Source organism: Polychytrium aggregatum (genome assembly GCF_025602895.1).
Source record: "Polychytrium aggregatum strain JEL109 chromosome Unknown BJ171scaffold_33, whole genome shotgun sequence".
In the NCBI taxonomy this organism is placed as follows: domain Eukaryota; kingdom Fungi; phylum Chytridiomycota; class Chytridiomycetes; order Polychytriales; genus Polychytrium; species Polychytrium aggregatum.
In genome coordinates this window covers 315936-334138 of record NW_026516235.1, presented here as the reverse complement: position 1 = coordinate 334138, position 18203 = coordinate 315936, and the positions used below count along the sequence as shown (strand labels likewise).

The 18203-nt window shown below is 58.8% G+C and overlaps 5 protein-coding genes across 5 annotated transcripts; 1 reads left to right on the top strand and 4 right to left on the bottom strand.

Annotated features, from left to right (window-relative positions):
* Positions 1–29: 29 nt before the first annotated feature.
* On the bottom strand, positions 30–3193 carry BJ171DRAFT_515234 (uncharacterized protein). The gene has a single exon (XM_053111920.1). The coding sequence runs from the start codon at positions 3069–3071 to the stop codon at positions 273–275; it is 2799 nt and encodes a 932-aa protein (XP_052964309.1). The 5' UTR covers positions 3072–3193; the 3' UTR covers positions 30–272.
* A 2847-nt stretch (positions 3194–6040) lies between these two features.
* Positions 6041–6436, bottom strand: BJ171DRAFT_426768 (transcription factor, STE-like protein; the record flags this gene model as incomplete). Its single annotated transcript, XM_053107776.1, has 1 exon — positions 6041–6436. The coding sequence occupies one exon, from the start codon at positions 6434–6436 to the stop codon at positions 6041–6043; it is 396 nt and encodes a 131-aa protein (XP_052964308.1).
* Positions 6437–8805: 2369 nt separating this feature from the next.
* Positions 8806–11449, bottom strand: BJ171DRAFT_515233 (uncharacterized protein). The gene is made up of 2 exons (XM_053111919.1): positions 9665–11449; positions 8806–9624 (listed from the first exon to the last, which is right to left on the bottom strand). The coding sequence occupies exons 1-2, from the start codon at positions 11110–11112 to the stop codon at positions 8892–8894; spliced, it is 2181 nt and encodes a 726-aa protein (XP_052964307.1). The 5' UTR covers positions 11113–11449; the 3' UTR covers positions 8806–8891.
* Positions 11450–12275: 826 nt separating this feature from the next.
* On the bottom strand, positions 12276–15333 carry BJ171DRAFT_187825 (acyl-CoA dehydrogenase/oxidase). The gene is made up of 13 exons (XM_053106143.1): positions 15106–15333; positions 14764–14847; positions 14371–14592; positions 14159–14252; positions 14024–14069; positions 13840–13924; positions 13540–13730; positions 13388–13469; positions 13174–13278; positions 12995–13067; positions 12854–12877; positions 12667–12747; positions 12276–12558 (listed from the first exon to the last, which is right to left on the bottom strand). The coding sequence occupies exons 1-13, from the start codon at positions 15238–15240 to the stop codon at positions 12521–12523; spliced, it is 1260 nt and encodes a 419-aa protein (XP_052964306.1). The 5' UTR covers positions 15241–15333; the 3' UTR covers positions 12276–12520.
* A 459-nt stretch (positions 15334–15792) lies between these two features.
* BJ171DRAFT_628632 (uncharacterized protein) lies at positions 15793–17829 on the top strand (the record flags this gene model as incomplete). Its single annotated transcript, XM_053115575.1, has 3 exons — positions 15793–15828; positions 15934–16513; positions 16666–17829. 3 exons carry the CDS (start codon positions 15793–15795, stop codon positions 17490–17492), a joined length of 1443 nt encoding a protein of 480 aa, XP_052964305.1. The 3' UTR covers positions 17493–17829.
* Between the last annotated feature and the right edge of the window lie 374 nt (positions 17830–18203).

Sequence of the window (18203 nt, the reverse complement as noted above, 5' to 3'; positions counted from 1 at the left end):
TCCTCGGACACGCTGTTTTGGTCATGACGGGCGATGGATAGCATGTATTCAGGATCGAGAACAACATCCCGGAATCAAAACAAAGTGGGTTCGTATTGCTCTGACCGATCTTGCTCTGTCCGATCTTGCTCTGCCCAATCTTGCTCTGCCCAATCTTGCTTTGCCCAATCTTGCTTTTCAAACATGATACTATCCCCAGGACGCCGACAGCGCCGTGGCATAAACATGCATCATTTCAAACGTGAAGTAAAGATACGAATAATACGCCGTGCTCAGCCTCCATTAGATATTTTAAAGACCTCGTTGATAACGGCGCCGGCAACCAGACCAGCCACCTGCGAATTGCGCTCGAGCTGCAGGCTCTTCTCACGCAAGGCCTCCTCGTATTCCCGCTTTCGCTGCTCCTCCAGGGCGTTTGCGAGCTTGAGTTTGCGCTTGTACTCCACCAGCTCTCCAGCGAGTCGATGGATGATGGATTGCTGAGACTCGGACGGGGCATTTGGGTCACTAGCGCGGGTCTCGTACATGCTTGACCGGCGCAGGGGGGAGGTTCTCATTCTCCTCCAAATCTCGGTCTCGCCACCGGAGCGAGAGCCGCTGGAAGGGCCTGAGCTGGTGCTGGTACTGGAGTTGATTGACAAAGATGGACTTGCGTCCTCGGGCTCCTTGTGCAGTTGATCTCGCACCAAGCTCTGCCATCCGGGTTGGGCTGGTCCCTGCATATCCCGCAGCTGTGCTTCGAGATGGTGGCACCGGATCAGCGCAGACTGGTAGAGGTGCTGCAGGATCTTCCAAGACTTTTCGTTCTCTTCCCTGATGGAGCCCAGGGCCGCGCTCTGACGGGCTTCCTGGTCGGCGATGGTGTGATGCAGCCAAATGCCAACATCAAAGAGCTCCTTGAAGACCTTCTGAAGCTCCTCGTCCTTGTCTTTCAACTGTGATTGAAGCTGCTTGCCGGCGGCCTCGAGATCCAGGGCCGCTGCTCGGATCTCGTCGCTGCTGGCGTCCAGCTGGTGCAAATGCCCCTGTAGTTCGATTCCGATGGACAGCAGCTGGGCACACATCTCTGTGCGCTCTGTTTCCCAGGCCGTCCGGTCGCCGTTCAATTGCCCGATGCGAGCCTCGAGCTGTCTCACGGCAACTGCATGCTTCTTTTGTGCTTCTGCTTGCTCGGTGTGCTGCAACTTGAGCTGCCCTTCGAGATGCTGGATACGAGCCTGGGCCGTGGCTTCGACTTGACTGGCCTTCTTCTTGGCCAGCTCGACTTCTTTCTTGGCCACCTCTGCCTCGGCGATCTTCTCCTTCACTGTGATTTGGTGTTGTGCGATAGCAGCCTTCAAGGCCGCCAACTCGGCGCCATGGACCTTGGTCTGCGCTTCCGCATGCTTGGACAGGGCTTCGCTGACTGTCTGGGCCTCTTTGAGTTTCTCCTTGAGCTCTGCAGACTGACGCACGGCTATCTGAATCTCAGCCCTGTGTGCGTCCAGTACCGCTTGAAGATTGTTCTGCTGGTCAGCAATCTTTGCTTCGTATGCTGCTCGTGCATCTTCGTGCTCAGCTTTGAGGGCAGCAAAGGCTCCCTGACTCTCACGCACCACGGTTGCGAGCCGCTGTCTCTCGGCAGTCAGCTTGTGGACCTTGGCTTTCTGCTCGGCAGCTGTGGCCTGATGCTCACGCAAAGATGTGGCCAAATCTCGGATCTCGGCATCTTTCCGCAAGTGTCGCTCTTGCTCCTCCATCAATCTCAGCTGAGTATGCTGTACCATTGCCTCGAGGAGCTCGAGCTCGTAGCGGACACCTTCGTCATCTGCCAGCCTCTGGCTATGTTTGGCATTGAATGCGGCGGGATATGACTGCTCCTGGGCGGATGCTTCGACAGAGGCGAGAGCTGACGTGCGTGGCTCATGGGCAGATGTTCGTGATGTAACTACAGCCTCGATAGCGGTGTCTTTCTGTGGACTAGTGGATTGCTGACCTCGAGCTGCTCGGCGGTATTGCTCCTCTTGCTGCTGGACTGGGCGTTGCTGACGTTGCAGTTGTAGCTGTGTCTGCGATGGCCCTCGGTCGAGGACGTCCGTCTTGCTGTCACTGGGCGTGATGTCGATCTTGGAATCGTGGCCAGAGGACAGCGGCGAGTTGTCGGTTCGCATGGACTGGCCCTCTGCCCAGCTCTTGCCAACTTCCTCGGCGGCACCCTGGCGATGGCTATCGCGAAGATCGTTCACAGCCTCAAGCACAGAGACGCCAAACTGCTGCACGCTCATCAAGAGCTCGAGACGCTCCGGGCCAATACGGCGCTCGAGCCGATCCCGGAGGAATTTGAGTTCGGAGGCCTGGCGCTGGAGCTGGCTGCTATGGGCTCGACAGGCCACTGAGTCCCTGTGGGCTGTGCCCGGGGCTGGATCGTGGGCCTCTCGCGACGGACTTTGACCAGGGGCTGCTGCTGCCGAGAGTGAGCTATCGACAGGACCAGGATGCTTTTTGTGGCTGGCGATGCGATCGACCACGGCAGAGCCGCTGTACTTGTTGATGCAGAAGGATGTGAACAGGTCGCTTGCGGTCACGGCGTCCTCGGGGTGCTTCATCCAGTCGCGAGTAGTCGCATAGCCGCAAGACGAGAGCAACTGCGACGGTTTGCCACTGCGACAGATCGGATCCGGGTACCAGGTATGATCGTGGTCGAGGGCATCGTAAAAGACCTCGTCAGCTTCGTCGTCGCCGAGCTCGGTGCGGCCAGGTATGAGTCGAACACTGGCATCTCCTGGGACGCCTGCAGGTCCCTCGGGATCAGCATCGACGGTCTTGATGTTTTCGCTGGCCTTGGTGGTTCTGTTGGTCTTGATGCCTTCAAAGTGGCGAGAGCCTTGATCCTCGCAGGGATGCCGCATCCCTCCGAGCTTCTCATTCACAGTCTGAACAACTGCCTGTAGTTCCTCTTCGTTGAGCTCGACCGAGCCCTCGGTATCGCTGGCGGTGACACCGGTATCAATGGTGGGATCGACAGGATCGAGGTTGGATGAGGCGTCGGAGCAGTCCGAATCGAGCTCGCCGTCCTCGTCGCTGGTCAACATCTCAAACAGACCACTTGCGGGAGCAACAGTGGCGGCAACAGGTGTGCTCGGTGCCTTCTCGGGACTGGCCACTGGATCGGCGAGGGCCTCGATTGATGCCTTGCCGTCACGGCTATTCTGGCTGGCCCGCTTCTCGAATCGGAACTCGGGCTCGTCGCTGGACTGCTCTTTGTCGGACTCGATGTCGTCGCTGCCGTCATCAGTATTGGTGTCGTTCTCTCCACCCGAGTCACTTTGCTCGCTGCCAGACTCTTCTTGCTCATCGCTAGACTGGCTGGCCACGGTTGATTGACCACCATCGTCGTCAACATCATCCTCGCCATCGTCATCATTCGGGGCGACGTTGGGTTGAGCCCTGTCGCTGGTCGGAATGCGATCAGCACGGTCGCACTTGTCACGAAAGTGACACTCACGGTGCTCCTTGGAGGTATCGGCATTCAGACCGGTCGCTCTGTTTTGACCCGGATTGCGGCATTGGTCACCACTTGCTGAGGAGGGGAAGGCAAAGCCTCCAAAGAGTGCAGGTCCTGTCGAGGCAGGACCAGCGAGGCCACTGGGCGGTCCCGGAGCCGAGGCAAACGGCAAGGGTTTCGCCGGAGTGTTACCGAACGAGAAGGCAAAGGCGGGAACAACTGCACCAGCAGGAGCAGTGGAAGGAGCTGCGACGGCAGTGGGCAGGCTGCTGTTTCCCTCAGGAGTGTCTTTGAACTGGAAGGCAAGCCGATCCGCAGGCGCTGGCTCTGAGTCGTCCTCACTGCCGCTTTCGAGATCCGCCGACTTGCGCTGGGCTTGAGCATCGATATGATGAAGGACGTGAGAAGCACAGAAGAATGGTCAAGTGTCGAAAGTCAAGTACCGGAAGTCAAGAGCAACGGGGTCTTGCGGGCGTGGGAACGGCTTTGCTCAAGCAGCGGCATGGGGAGCCATCGCCCCTCGAGCAGAAGCAAAACAACGTACCAGATTGGGCCCAGCGGACGTCCCGCGATCTCTGGCCCGCAGACCGGAATGAAAGTATCTTTCTGGATCCGCCCATCGAGCTGAGAAAAGTCAAACAACGACTGGAGGTGTGTAATGCGTATGTATCGGCTAGTGGGTCGGTAGGAGAATTTTGGGTTTGTTTTGGGCGAAAGGAGGGAGAGCGGGCTGCCGAGCTGCATTTGCTCAAGCCAAGTGGGATATGCTCAAGCCAAGTGGGATTTGCTCAGACCAAGTGGGATATGCTCAGGCCAAGCGGAGCGACACAGCGCTACGATGACGACGCAACGATCCCAATGGATCAACGCATCGTCGCGGCTCAGTGCAGAGCTGTCGACGCAATCGCTGGCGCAAGACGACCGAGCCCTTCGAGTCGAATCAACAGCTGAAACGTGGTCCGAGGGCAAGGCGGATCTCTGTGGCTGCTTCATTTTTGCCTGCAGGTCGGCGCCACGAATATGGCCAGAGTGGGCAAGGCAACCGTCTCAACAGAGATCAAGGCCGAGTATCCACGACGACACTTCCAAAGCGACACTCGCCGCAAACGACTGAAGACAGCAACGGCGGCAGTCGAGAGTGGGCGTTGCCTCACCGATGAACACCAGGGAGAGAGGCACCAATGTTTTCTTCGGGATGATGTATATCTATGCAAACCGGACAACTACAAAGCATCGGAGGGGAGTACGTAGTATGGTGGTGGGGGGGGGCAACAGCTTGATTACGTTGAATGGGCAACGAACAGATATGTCCATATGGACCATGCCAAATTCAAGACCATACAAGGACAGCGCAGGCGGAATGTGGGGTTGAGGCGTCGAATACAGAGAGATAGATAGAGAGATAGAAAGATAGAGAGAGAGAGAGAGAAATAGAGAGATAGAGAAAGGAGGACAGAGGAGTGAGGCTGCTGCTCGCTGTGGCTCCGGGCCTACCAGCCAGCGGTCGTGGTGAGAGACATAGTCAGAGAGCAGACCACTTGGACAGAGACATGTCTTTTAGCACGCCGAATCGGGATACGAAAAGTAGTCCGTCATGGGGGAAGGCATCTCGTGCGGGTCCATGCAGGTCGAAGTTGATGACTGGGACAGTTGATCGAGCGACGACTCGAGCGACGACTCGAGGGACGGCTCGTGGGCCAATGCCAGCGGACACGCTGATGGCTCATTCGGGGCGGCGGCAAAGACCCCATGGGCAAGCGGGGCAGTCATGGCGATGTGCTGCTGGGAGGACTTTGTGGCTTTGGGGAAAGACTCGATATGGAATTGGATGTTGGGTGCCATCACGACAGGATGACGGGGCAAGACCGGTGCGGAGAGGGGGTATGTGGTATCGACGAATGTGTGCGCGGCGGGATAGACGGGGACGACGGCGATGCCCGGGTGGACCTCATGGTGTTCGAGATACGACCCAGGATAGGCAGGGTAGACGGGATAGGTATGGTGAGGGGGTGGGCCGGGGATCGAGAGCATGGGGCTGGCAACCAGCGATTGGGGGACAAGAGGGACGGATGCGGCAAGAGCAGCAGCAGGAGCATGGCAGGTGTTGTAAGAAAAGGTCGTGGTGGGTTGGACGTGATGCTGCTCAGGGCCGGGGGAATAGTGCGGATAGGGAGCAAAGTGGTGGGGCTTGCTTGAGAATCCTTTCGGGCTCTGGGAATGTCTGTTGACGAGCGGCGAGGACCTGAGGAGCGGCGAGACGACGGGACTGGGAGGGTACTGGGCAGCGACGGTCTTCTGGAGTGGATGCCCGGCTGGGGGACTGAAGCCTTGCGGGGCGGCCGGGGCCATTGCTGGCTGCGCTGGGGCTCTGTCTTTCTCTCGCTTAATGGCGTCCTATGGCAGCAGTACGGGAGATGGGGATGGACCGACCCGCAACTGGTGAGCGACCGAGGCATTTGACAGCGACATACCCGATCTGCGCGGTGCACTGCATAGCCGAGCGAGCGAGCGAGCCAGTGATTCCCACAGCAGCACCGCGGCAGCCTGGAGCCCTGTTCATACCTGGAAGAGCATGTTGTGCCGCACCGAGGACCAAAGGAAGACCTTTTGCTTCTTCTGGGTGCGGATGCAGCCGTTGGCGAACAGGAAATCGAGGAATTCGGACCGCGGCAGCTCGAGGACGGCATCGACGCCGGGCTTGAGGTTGCGCAGATCCGAGAAGATACCCTCTTCGAACTTGCGCAGAAAGGGGATGGGGATACCGGCCTCGTAGAAGCGGGCCTTGACGACCCGCACGATATCGGTGCCGGTGATGTAGAACTGGCCTTTCCAGAGGGCGCAGTGGACGGACTCGCCTGTGGGGAGGGTGTGTTTGCGCATCTGCTCGTCTGGATTCCAGGCCTGAGAAGCCGTGGCGATGAACTCGTCCAAGCTGCTGACCGTCGGGGGCATTATGGGCTATTGGAGGGGATTATCAAAGGGGATTATCAAAGGGGATTACCGGAGGGTTTGCTGGAGGAAAGAATGGCAGCTGTCGGGCGAGATGGTCCGGTCTGGTCCGGTCTGGGGAGTGCAGAGCGCCCACGCGCCGTCGCAGCCGATTTATGCCCCCTCCCACGGCCACATCTTTCGATTTGCGGTGCACGACGAGTACCTGTCCGCTTTCCCCCGGGCTCGGCTTGCCCAGCCAGCGCTTGTTTCTGGCTGGGGGGCTTGTTCGTGCGAGAGAACAACGGCACTCGCCCGGCGCTGTGTTGAGCCGTGTCAAGCTATGTTGAGCCGTGTCAAGCTGTGTCAAGCCGTGGATACTTGGTGGATTGCTTGTTGCAGCCCCAGCAAGGCGTTGAGCCGCAACAAGGACAGCAGCAAGGCCGCCGACAAGATACAGCCGCGCTCGGCTCGGAGTGTCCCTTGGTCGCCCACCGCCTCGTCTTTACATTTTTTTTCCTTCGTCCAGGCCGCGCTCGCTCGGCGCGCATGCCCGAGTGAACAAGCCCGACGATCGCCAGTGGGGGAGGACGCAGCCCACATGTCCTGCTCCTGGTATTGTTTGCGCTTCAGCCGCCGACCAATTATCCGCGGCGGCCAATCGACGCCCTGGGCAGCCGCTCCTTGCAGGAAATGGGCTGCAGCAAAGACGTGGCGTCGATGTAACCCAAGCAGAGTCGCATCTTGTGCGCTCACAGAGTCTGCCCACTCGCTTGCTCTTGCTCGGCCAGGGACGGGCGCACCGACACAGTCCCACAGCAAGGATTGCAGCGGCGCAAGGGGGTCAGGCACAAGAATCCGAGATGGCGTGCCGCGCGCCACAGCAAAGTGTGCGTTGCCGAGTCGAGTCGAGAACGGCCTTGCTGGCGGCCGACGCTCATTCCTTCACGAATATCCACTCTGTTTCCACACGGTCCATTCATTGGGTTTTGCACAGAGCCCACTGCGATCGCCCGCCAAAGCTGTACAGTCAACCGTGACGCTTCAAGCGCTCTTGCTGTTCAAGAGCCCTCTCTGCTCAAGAGCTCTTTCGACTCAAGCACTGGTCATCCTTCAACTCCCTGCCTTGCAGCGTCCGGGATTCTGCTGACACCGTGATGTCAAGTAGCCTGTGCAGCTGGTCTGTCGCACTCTCTGCCTGCCCCGTTGTGAATGACTTTCATATCGGCTGCTCTCGGTGGCGAGACTGCCAGTCCGTACTCTCAGTCTGCCCCAGCTGATGACCGCGCTGGCCTCTGGTCCTTGTTACCCGGTGGCAGCCGCCGTCATGGAGAACTTCCCACGCAGAGCGAATTTCTTTCATTGCCCAGACACCCAAATAAGGCAACGCGCACGAAAACTGGTGCCACGGAATCAGAGCGAATGGACGATGCCGCAAGTTCAAGTTGGTTGGCGCGGAGGTCGGCTGTGTCGACATTGGACCGACATTGAATCGACATTGGACCGATATTGAATCGACATTGGATCGCCACTGGACCGACATTGGGCGACATCGGGCATGGTCCCACCACCCACCCATGCTCTGTGTCGCTGCGGTGGCTCCGTGGAACTTTTGGGTGGGGAGCAACACGGACGATCCGCGGCCCCGGCCAGTGTGCTCGCTCCTCCTCCTCCTCCAGCAAGGTACTCTGGGTGTACCACAGCAGCCCGAGGGGACCAATGGTGCTTGGCTGGCGCGCAAAATCTCGCAGACACGGCCCGATCCTCTGTGTGATGGAAGCGCATATTGGGTTGCATCACTGCCTCCAATGCAGGCCTGGCAGTGACCTTGCTCGGATCGGAAGGTCGGCTGTTGATACCGCGCAAGGGTCCGGTGTATCCGACCGACGTTTTTTGAGTCAACGTTCCTTTGACCCCGATGGTATCGCCCGGGTCCGAGGTATCTCGCCCCATCTCGCTCGATCGCAAGGTATCCCAAAGGATCAGGAGTATCCGCCCGGGCTGGGCTGGACTGGACTGGACTGAGAGGAGGAAGGATTGCACGCCGGATGGTGGTGGGCTTGACCAGGATACAACCAAGTCTAACCCACCGCTGGCGCCACCCGCATACCCATCCTTTAAGGTTGCGCCATGCGCCATGCCGTTTCTCATGCGCCATGCCGCTGCTCATCCGCCAGAAGGTTGCTCATGCGCTGGATGGTCCACGCTGCTCGCTGCTGTGCTGACATGCCTCGGGGCACGGGCTGCTCCCTCCGTGGATTGCACAGGCTCAGTCGCAATTCACTCAGCACCCCCTTGCCGCTGCCATCCCTTCCCTTCCCCCCCTCGCCAGATCCAGCCGATGTTTTCCCTTTGACAAGCACCTTCGGTCCTGGCTTGGCTCTCTGCTTGACGGTCTCCGCAGACGATTCCATTCCCATTGTGCACTCGACGTTCATGTTCATGCACACACCAGTGATCTCCAGAGCCTCAGGCGTGTTCAGGTGCTGCTAGAATATGCCAGTGCGATCGTCGTCACAGCAACACACACATACACAGCCAAGACGGGGACCATGCCCAGTCCCTGGTGTGTCTTGAGCGACTGCACGAGCGGGTCAAAGTTGGGCATCACAAACATGGCGTTGAAGAGCCCCACGAGGATGCCCGAGGCCCACGGAATGTCCATGGCATTGAGGTAGTATGGCAGCGCCGTCGAAACCATTACCGACGTCTGCAGGGCCGCAAGCAGCGGTGACAGAATCAGCATTTGGCGCAGGGCGAAATAGACCAGCGAGAGCCGGTCCTTATCGGGGCGGCTGGAGATCAGGGCGCGGCCAGATTCGCTCGACTCGGTGCCCGTCGTGTCGACGGAGTTGGCTCCCGACGATCCGGCCATCTTGTCTGCCATAGTCAGATAGGCAAAGTCGACGAGCACAACGATAGCGGCAACGACGACGTTGATGGTAGGGATCAGGAAGAGGTCCGGCAACACAACCGTCATGGCAATGCCCAAGAGCATGTTGAAGAGCGCCAGGCCAGCAACCTCGACAAAGTTGGCGTATCCGTATGCGAACCGAGGGGCAGTCGGATGGACAACCGGGCCGTTCGGCTCCGAGTCCTCTATCGACGAGACCGCCTCCACCAGAGACTTCTTAGGCAACGACACGAAAAGGTCGTGGCGAGCGCTCTTTCGCTGCTCGGCGGTGGCGGTTTGTTCGGCAGTGTTGGTCCGGCTGGCGTGATAGAAGGGCGATGGCCAAATCGATGGCGAACCAGGCGACCGCGACCGAAAGCTCAAAGAAGAGGAGTCGGAAAGCGTTCTCTGGCGGTGCGGTCCAGTTCTTGGAATGCAGCACGATCGACAGCGAGACAACGCTGGTGAGCACAATAGATCCCAGAGCCTTGGCCAGGAGCAGACCAGCGTTGATGAGAGCGTCCAGAGCCACCCGACCGACTGACCGAGCGCCGATGCACATGCGGGCCTTGAAGATACTTCCGAAGGCTCCGAGCAGCGGCACGACGACGGCAATAGAGGCCGTCGTGATGAGAATCTGGCCCAGTCGGGACTGAGTCACCAGGATGCTGTCAAAGAACGATGTGTAGTAGTAGAGCTCGGTGGGAATCGAGCGAGGAACGCCTTCCAAGCTGATGATGGGCAGCATTGGCGGGTACGAGGCTGGGTCGGTGCTCAGGACCTTGTCTGTGAAGGCGGCAATGTTCTCGCCGAGGTGCTGGATAGAGCCCTGCTGCACATTTGCATACGAATCGTCGATGGTGTGGTAGCGGAAGCGGTTGTGGACCGCGATAAGCTCGACTGCATGGATCGGCGACGAGCGAAGGATCGAGTCCAGGTCGGTGCTGCCGCCGAGAAAGACGTGGTTGTAGATGAACTGCACGACCGAAAGACCATAGGGCCGAGGTGCCGACTGGGCAAACAAATTGACGGCCCATTGACTACTGCCCCGCACCAGGGTGAACTTGCCGGCGCTGCCCGAGCCCTCGATGTTGAGAATGACGTTGGTGAGCTTGGTGTCCAGTTGCCACGGCGAAGGGTGGTGCATGAACCAGGCGCTGCCGATCAGACCAATCTCTTCCTGATCAAAGAGAATGACCAGGACATTCCACTTTGCAAGATCGAGGCGCTGTTTCGAGAGGAGGTTGCGAACCGTCTCGACCAAGGCGACGGTGCCAACACCGTCGTCCGTGGCACCAGGACCGGTCGGCACCGAGTCGTAGTGGGCCGAAAGGAGCAGTGTCGACTTGTTTTGGGTCACGGGCGAGGATGCATCGGACAGACGGATGTATATGTTCTCGGGCGGGGTCGTCGTGAAGTTCGGATACAGATAGCTGTAGTTTCCCAGGGTGGAGTTGTCTCCGAGCTGCGAGATCTCCACACGGACGCCGGGGACCGTCGGTTGGTTCAGGATGGCGAGTAGGCTGCTGTTGAGAAGCTCGCGGGCGAGGTAGTGCTTGGGGCCGCCGGCGTTGTGGATGCCAATGTCGACGGTGAGGTTCTGGAGGAGGACCCGGGCACGGGCTTCGCTGAAGGTCGAGTTGGGGACAGAGGCATCGAGCGGGGCCGGCAAGGCAAAGTTGGAGTTGTATGCAACCACAATCTCGACAGCCACAAAGATCATCACCGCCAGCACCGACAGGATCGGGCCGATGTTGTGTCTGAGGAACGGAGCCGGATTGCGCAGAAGCGAGAGAGAAACGGCCATGGCGATAAACGGACACGGCCGAACGTGAGGGAGATTGGGAAGTTTTCGGTTGGGCGGTGTGGGCGGTGTGGGCGATGGTCGGCGATGGTCCGACGAGGGCTTGGACGGCTTGATGATACGAACCGTCGGTTGGCTTGATGATGCCAAAGGCCGGTTGGCTTGGCGACCGAGAGGCTGTTAGGAAGGCACGCCCGGCGGAGAAGGACCGGTATCGAGGATGGGTGCTGTTTTCAAGGGGATAAACAAGAAAAGGGCAACATCTAGACTATAAAAGCAAAGGTATCGAAGGAGCGAGACGGGCTCTCTCGCCAAGGCGGGGGCAAACTGCCAAGGCAGGGGCGATGCTGCCAAGGCCAGTGCCAAGCGCCAAGACAGCGCCAAGCGCCAAGACAGCGATCCGCGAAATCACCGCCGTTTGCCATGCGTCTTTGCCCTCCATCTCGTCGATCAAATTCGCCAAACCCATCCCGTCCCATTGGCTCGACTCGTTCGGCTCAACTCTCCCCATCCCGACGATCACGTCCGCCCATCGACTCGTCCTCCATCTCGTCCCCAGTCGCCCATGGATCGTCCCGCGCTCTCCGTCGCCAGCGTCCTCGAGGACATTTCCAAAGCAACCGGTCCAGCAAGCGCCCCGGCCAACACCCCGTCGCTGCTGCCGTCAATCGGTTCGTTTCTTGCCGATCCCTCGGCTCGATCGCTGGAGATGATGATTCGCACCGCACCCAGCCAACCGGTCTCTCGCCTCTGATTCGACTCTCTCTGTTCCCGTCGCCGTCTCGAGCAGCGTCCGACTTTCTGTCGTCTCATCGGAGGCTGGCCGAACTTGCCTCCCGGGTTGGTGCAAGCTCGGACGCCCTCCAGACCCTCCAGAGCGAATATCGCAACCTGATCAACGCCTGCACCAGGGATGAGTAGACTCTCGTCCCTTCTCCAGCTGACCTCCAGCTGCAATCACATGTCCTCGAAATCCAGCGATACAGAATTTGAAAGGGGCGGAGGGCCCTTGAGGATGATGGATATGCTCAAGGCCAGGCTCCAGGAGAAACCGGCTGTCCTGCTTCGTTTTGATTCTGTATACCACGACCGACAGCCGGCCCAAGCGCCCAATTCCTTTCGGCGGCATCGGCCCCCTCCCCAACATCCACATGGTCTCGTTGGGTCAGCGGATATCGATCCGTCTCATCTCAACACGGCGAACCTGCACCCATCCACAATGTCGGGAATGCTCGTTCCCACTCAGACGTCCTGGCTGTGAGCAGAAGACTGCATGATCAACGACCCTGCTGTATTTCAAACCGAGTTGGTCGGCAAAAGCCGTCCGGCCAAGCCCCGGTGGTGGTGTAGTAGGAGGGAGGTGGGGTGTCAAAATATACAATGGGCTGCAAATGCTTGATCTAGTGAGGATTTAGGCATCCTTGGGGAACACCTTGTTGAACTCGCGGCCTGGATGAGCGGGTTGTCAAGCATTCGATCAGCATTCGTACTCGGCGCATTGCTTTTGCAGCGCTTGTCTCGGTCTCCCCGATCCCATGCCCCTCACGATCTCCTTACCAATGAGCATTCGTCGGATCTCGCTCGTTCCAGCGCCGATTTCGTAGAGCTTGGCATCGCGGAGGAGGCGACCGGTAGGATCTATGGGGATGAAGCGAATGTGAGGATGCGTTTGTCGTGAGTCTAACCACTCGTCGGACAGGAGGTGCTCCGTGTCCAAGAGCGATCTGCGAAGGCGTATACTCACAATCGTTGATGTATCCGTTTCCGCCTACACAAGGACAGGAAGATGACAGAAGCGAGTGAGACGACCGAGTGGTGTTGTTCGTCATCAAACATGACCAGAACGAAGCAGCACATCAGCATCGAGATCGTCCGGTGCACTTACCGAGGCACTGAATCGCATCCAGAGCAACCTCGGTGGCACGCTCGGCAGTGTAGAGGATGGCGCCGGCGCAGTCCTGCGGCGAGTCAAGCAAGCATATCAGCGACAACATCGTTCCAGCAGGCCAGCATGGCTTCTCGGATGCACCATCTCTCCGGGCACGGGCATGGACTGGTGCATACCTTGTTGCTGATGTCTCCGGCATCACAGGCGCGAGCAACGGCATAGACGTAGGCGCGGCTGCTGCTCAGCTTGGTATACATGTCCGCGAGCTTGCCCTGGACCAGCTGCGAGTCGACGGGACATGATGAAGAGTGTTCAGTGATCCACGACGCAATCGGCACTCCAGCCAATCGCGCAAAGGCGCCTGCAGTACATTTGCACGCTGCAACTCACCTGGAACTCGCCAATGCGGGTGCCAAACTGCTTCCTCATGTGGACGTATGGCAGAGTGATGTCCAGAGCAGCCTGCATCAGTCTGCGGCGAGAAGACAACAAGAGTCAGAACGGTGTACGCCATGGCCGTGTGGCTGCTACTGTCGACCTACCCAAGAGGACCTCCAGACAGAACCAGGCGCTCGAGATCCAGTCCACTCATCAGCACGTAGACACCGCGGCCGACGGATCCGAGCACGTTCTCGACGGGGACTTCGCAGTCTTCAAAGATCAGCTCACAGGTGTTGGAGCCGCGCATGCCCAACTTGTCGAACTTGGGCGAGGTCGAGAAGCCGGGGAAGCCCTGTGGCGGAGGCGTGATCAGATATTAGAACCAAGCTGTCGGTGTCGTGAATCGAATCGTTCTGGGGCAGGGCAGCCGGACATGCAAGTCCAAACGCTTGCGACAGTACCTTCTCGATGAGGAAAGCAGTGATGCCCTTAGGACCGGCATTGATGTCAGTCTTGGCGTACACAACGAGGACATCGGCGTCGGGGCTGCAGCCAACGGAGATGCAAATGTGGGTGAGAAACGGTGAGTTATCGCCGGGTCCAGCCAGATGGCGCAAATCATCAAGGCAGCGGCTGGATACTCACCCGTTGGTAATCCAGGTCTTGTTGCCGTTGAGGATGTATTTATCACCTGTCGGGATGAGGGCGTGCCACTGTTAGCACAGAACTTGGCTGGCGCCGGGCTGGATTGCGTCGTCTGTGGATAGCGAGCACACCTACCCTTCTTCTCGGCACGGAGCTGCATGGACACGACGTCCGAGCCGGATCCGGGCTCGCTCATGGCCAGGGCACCAACATAGTCGCCACTGATCAGCTGCATGGGCATTACACAGGGAATCGTCAGTGTCGCTCGAAATGCTGCTACGTACACCCTGCCCGAGTGGTGGATGCAGGAGCGGTTTCCCACGAGTTTGCTAAATATCGCTGCTCACCTTGGGGAGGTACTTTTTCTTCTGAGCCTCGTTGGCGTTGCGCACGATCTGGTTGACACACAGGTTGGAGTGGGCGCCATAGCTCAGAGCAACCGAGCCGGAGGCCCGGCTGAGCTCCTCCATCACAAGGGTGTGGGCAAAGTAACCCATGTCCTGGCCACCGTATTCCTCGGGAGCAGTGATGCCGAGGAATCCCATCTCGCCCAGCTTCTTCCACATGTCCTGTGAGCATTTGGAGCAGATTTGTCTGGTGAGCATGGCAATGCTTGTGTGTCCGTGACGCTGGTTGCGGAGGACCATGGACTAGGCACCGTGGTTTGGGCGGCGATCGAGTCCGGCACATCCCAATCGCATAGAAATGGTTAATAACGTTGGCTGGGGGGGGGGACTTACCATTGGGAAGGCGTTCTGCTTGTCGATCTGCTCGGCACGGGGAGCGAGCTCCTTCTGGGCAAAGTCATGGACGACCTCGCGGAGCTGGCGAGTCCGGAGCAGCATTCAGGTGAGATTCAAGTTACACGGCGGCATGGTGGGATGCGAAGCGGATTGGATTTTGAAACAAGAAAATAGTAGCCAGATCGGAAGGTGTGGGGTAGTGGGGTAAAAGGCAGTTGGGGGTAATGCGATTAGCATGATCGCCTGACTGAACACCACCCAGGGGGCCGCTCTCAGTGCTGCGACGCAGCACACATGCGCCCAGAGACAGGATGCATCCATATCCGTGCATGTACTTGCCTCGGCGAGCTCAGGAGACAGACCAGCGACAGCCGTGTTGTATGAGTCGTAGGTGGACAGGAACCGCCGGTGAGGAGCCACGATGGGAGCCTTGGCAGTGCGGGCGAGCGAGCGCAGCGATCGAAGAGCGAACATGACTGGCGGAGAGCGATGTGGTCGAGGCTGGAGGGGTCTTGGACGGAGACTGCGTATTCAGCGGCCTTGGCGACGAGAAAAGGGCGAGAGCGATGGCAGCGAAGGAGCAGGAGACTGGGGGGGGGGCCTCAAATACGCCGGCCAGAATCCGCACGCGAAAAAACGGCCGCGAGAGGCGCAAACTCAGCCGGGAGAGCATTCCATGCCCGGTCGGAACTGGCTGGATCCAGGGGATGGCCGGATCGAGTGCGGTTTGAGGGTGCGCATCGCTTGCTCCCGCACTCGCCTGTTCACTCACTTGCTCACTTGCTCACTCGTTCGCTCACTCGCACAATCACTCCCACGTTGGCGCAATCACTGCATCGACCACTCCGGGCCAGCAGCGGGCTCTGATGACCAGGAGCGGTCCTTGTCCTGTCTCTGCCTTCTGAAGGCTCCCTTTTCTCGCGTCTCATCTGCTCGTTCGCGTCGCATCAGACGTTCGTTCGTGCTTCCCACACCTCCAACCGGCAACTCTCCCCTCCCCCCGGCTTGCATTCCCGCGCTGTTCCAATGCTGAGGGCCGACAGCGATATTCGATATGGCATGGTAGTGTTTCCGGTCGTATCTGGTCGTTTCTGCGACTCGCCGTAACATCTCACTCGTCGTCGCGTTCTGTCTTGGCCGTGATCGCTGCTCGTCTCTCCACGGCAGATAACATCTCGTTGTGGCGCGTCTGGATCAACCAGTGCGGAAGGCCGCCTGTGTGTTGATGCTCCTCCATGCTCGTATCTTGCCAGTATCCTCCCATACTCATATTCCTCCTTGTTTGCATCCTCCCGTGCCCATACCCTCAAGGAGCCTGGCTCTGGCGACGACCGTCATCCACCCGGCGGTAGATCCCAGATCGTCTTTGGCAACTACAACGACCGGACGGGCTCCACGTACGCCTCGATGACTTCGAAGATGGCATCCACAGGCTCCTTGTCCAGCAACAGCTCGCTCTACAGCTCCCCGGCGAGAATCCGCTCCCAGCCTCCGTCGGATATCTTCCACCAGAATCCCGTTCCTGGCGCCGATGGCTCCGGTGCGGGCCCCAGCGTCCTTCCGACACGCAAGAACAGAAACTCTTCCACGATCTTCCTGGGCGACAGCGCCCAGCCTGCCATGCATCCCTCGCGCAGGAACTACATGGCTTCAGACATCTTTTGGTCCAGCTCGGAGGAGCAGACAAAGCCCTCAGCCCCACAGCGACGCGGCGGCAGAATGGTCCCGTCGCTCTCTGCCTCGGACGGTATGCCTGTCCCTATCCGCCCTGCTGTCTTTCACCGCACAATGTGCTGGTCGGAATGGAGCTGGCTCCAGTGCGCTGCTTTGCCTGGTCAGCTCCGTTCACACGACTCGCGATCAGCCGCATAACGCTAAACGACGCTGCTTTCGTTGCAGAGAGCCTCTATGTCCCGTCGCCTTCCTCAGCCCACAGACGAAAGGCTGCACCGGTAGGATCAGGCTCCGGCGCGCTGCATGATGCCGTATCCAGGACTGGCTCCTTCTCCAACGTTCTCGGCGACGATGCCCATCAGCTCGACGAAATGGATGCCCGGGAGCACATTGGGCGAAACCCATCGTCTCCCATGGCCGATCAACCCGCAGCCATGATTGCACAGGAAGGCGGACCATGGACGCATGGTGTGCGCGGCGCCGAGCCGGCTCATGAGCTGGGAGGATACAGCGAGCCGAATCCAGGCTGTCGAGACGACGTTCTGTTGCATGGTGCCCGCGAGAGCGATTCGTTCGAGTCCGCTGGCTCCCGCTCTGGTGCTGGCGCCGATTTCGGCCTGGCCGAAGGGCCAAGGGTCGAGGGCGGCCTCGTCATGGCATCCGGCGGCAGCGGCACCCCAGCCCAGCGCTTCCAGCAGCAGCACTATCGGCCCACGGATATCTTCAACCAGCGTCCGCCCTCGATCTCCGAGCCCAGTGCGTTCGTCCCACGCGGCAGCCGCCGCCATTTTGATCAACCCGCCTCAAACAGCATCTTCAACGATGACGGCGGGCTGAGTCTGGTCGCCAGTGGCCGGTCTCTGACCCCGCGCTCTCGCCAGAGCGATGCCATGTATTCGACCGATAGCCCGTTCGACACGGCGGCATCGTACTCGCGCCCGACAAACGGCGAGGCCGCCGGATTGGCCTCTTCGGACATTAACCGAAAGAAGCACGGCCGCGCTCGCAATGCACATCCAACCCACCAGCAGCATCCCTCGAGCATCTTCTAGTCACGGGAAGGAGTGCCATGTTCGACACGATTGATGGAGAAAGCTGCTGGGACAGATCAAGAGGGGTCTGCAAACCGAAACAGAAGTCGACTTGTCTCGGAGAGATGGAGAGAGAGATGGAGAGATGGAGAGATGGAGAGATGGAGAGATGGAGAGATGGAGAGATGGAGAGATGGAGAGATGGAGAGATGGTGATCGTTGATATTGTCGTGGGCAGGGGGGGAAGAACAGGCATCCTTTCATTTTATTCGTTGCAAACGCACTCGCCAAACAAAAAGGAGCCACCCTGTTTTGGTTTTTCAATACAGTAAATTGGCCGTTCGCTCTCGACAGCCATTCACCGCTTGGAATCGGAGCAACGTGGTGATGTAGGACCATGCCGGGCGGCTCCCGTTTCTAAATTGTATGAACTGCAGCCAGCGACAGTATACACAAGCAGCAATGATATTACAAGATGACAGCGAATTGCTCTAAGGAAGATTAACAGAAAATCAAACGCCAGCAAAAATGAAAAAAAAAAGGAGAGAGGGGGGATGGGAGAATGGGACTGCAACATGGAGAGAAGCTAGGAAGGAATGTAAAAGCAAAGAAACAAAATAAAAGCGGAGAATACGACAATCGAGATATCGAGTCATGTCGAATCGGATCGTGTCATGACAGAAGGGCAAGCCTCGAATCCACATTCAGGAGACTCGCAGACTTGACGACATT

What these genes read in the sequence shown, in the direction of transcription:
- BJ171DRAFT_515234 (XM_053111920.1), bottom strand. Translation starts at nt 3,071, where the DNA reads ATGTTGACCAGCGACGAGGACGGCGAGCTCGATTCGGACTGCTCCGAC.
- BJ171DRAFT_515233 (XM_053111919.1), bottom strand. Translation starts at nt 11,112, where the DNA reads ATGGCCGTTTCTCTCTCGCTTCTGCGCAATCCGGCTCCGTTCCTCAGA. An exon ending in CTTTCGGTCGCGGTCGCCTG is followed by an intron (nt 9,625 to 9,664) that starts GTTCGCCATCGA and finishes CTATCACGCCAG; the next exon opens with CCGGACCAACACTGCCGAAC.
- BJ171DRAFT_187825 (XM_053106143.1), bottom strand. Translation starts at nt 15,240, where the DNA reads ATGTTCGCTCTTCGATCGCTGCGCTCGCTCGCCCGCACTGCCAAGGCT. An exon ending in AGAAAAAGTACCTCCCCAAG is followed by an intron (nt 14,253 to 14,370) that starts GTGAGCAGCGAT and finishes ATGCCCATGCAG; the next exon opens with CTGATCAGTGGCGACTATGT. An exon ending in CTGTCTGGAGGTCCTCTTGG is followed by an intron (nt 13,470 to 13,539) that starts GTAGGTCGACAG and finishes TTCTCGCCGCAG; the next exon opens with ACTGATGCAGGCTGCTCTGG.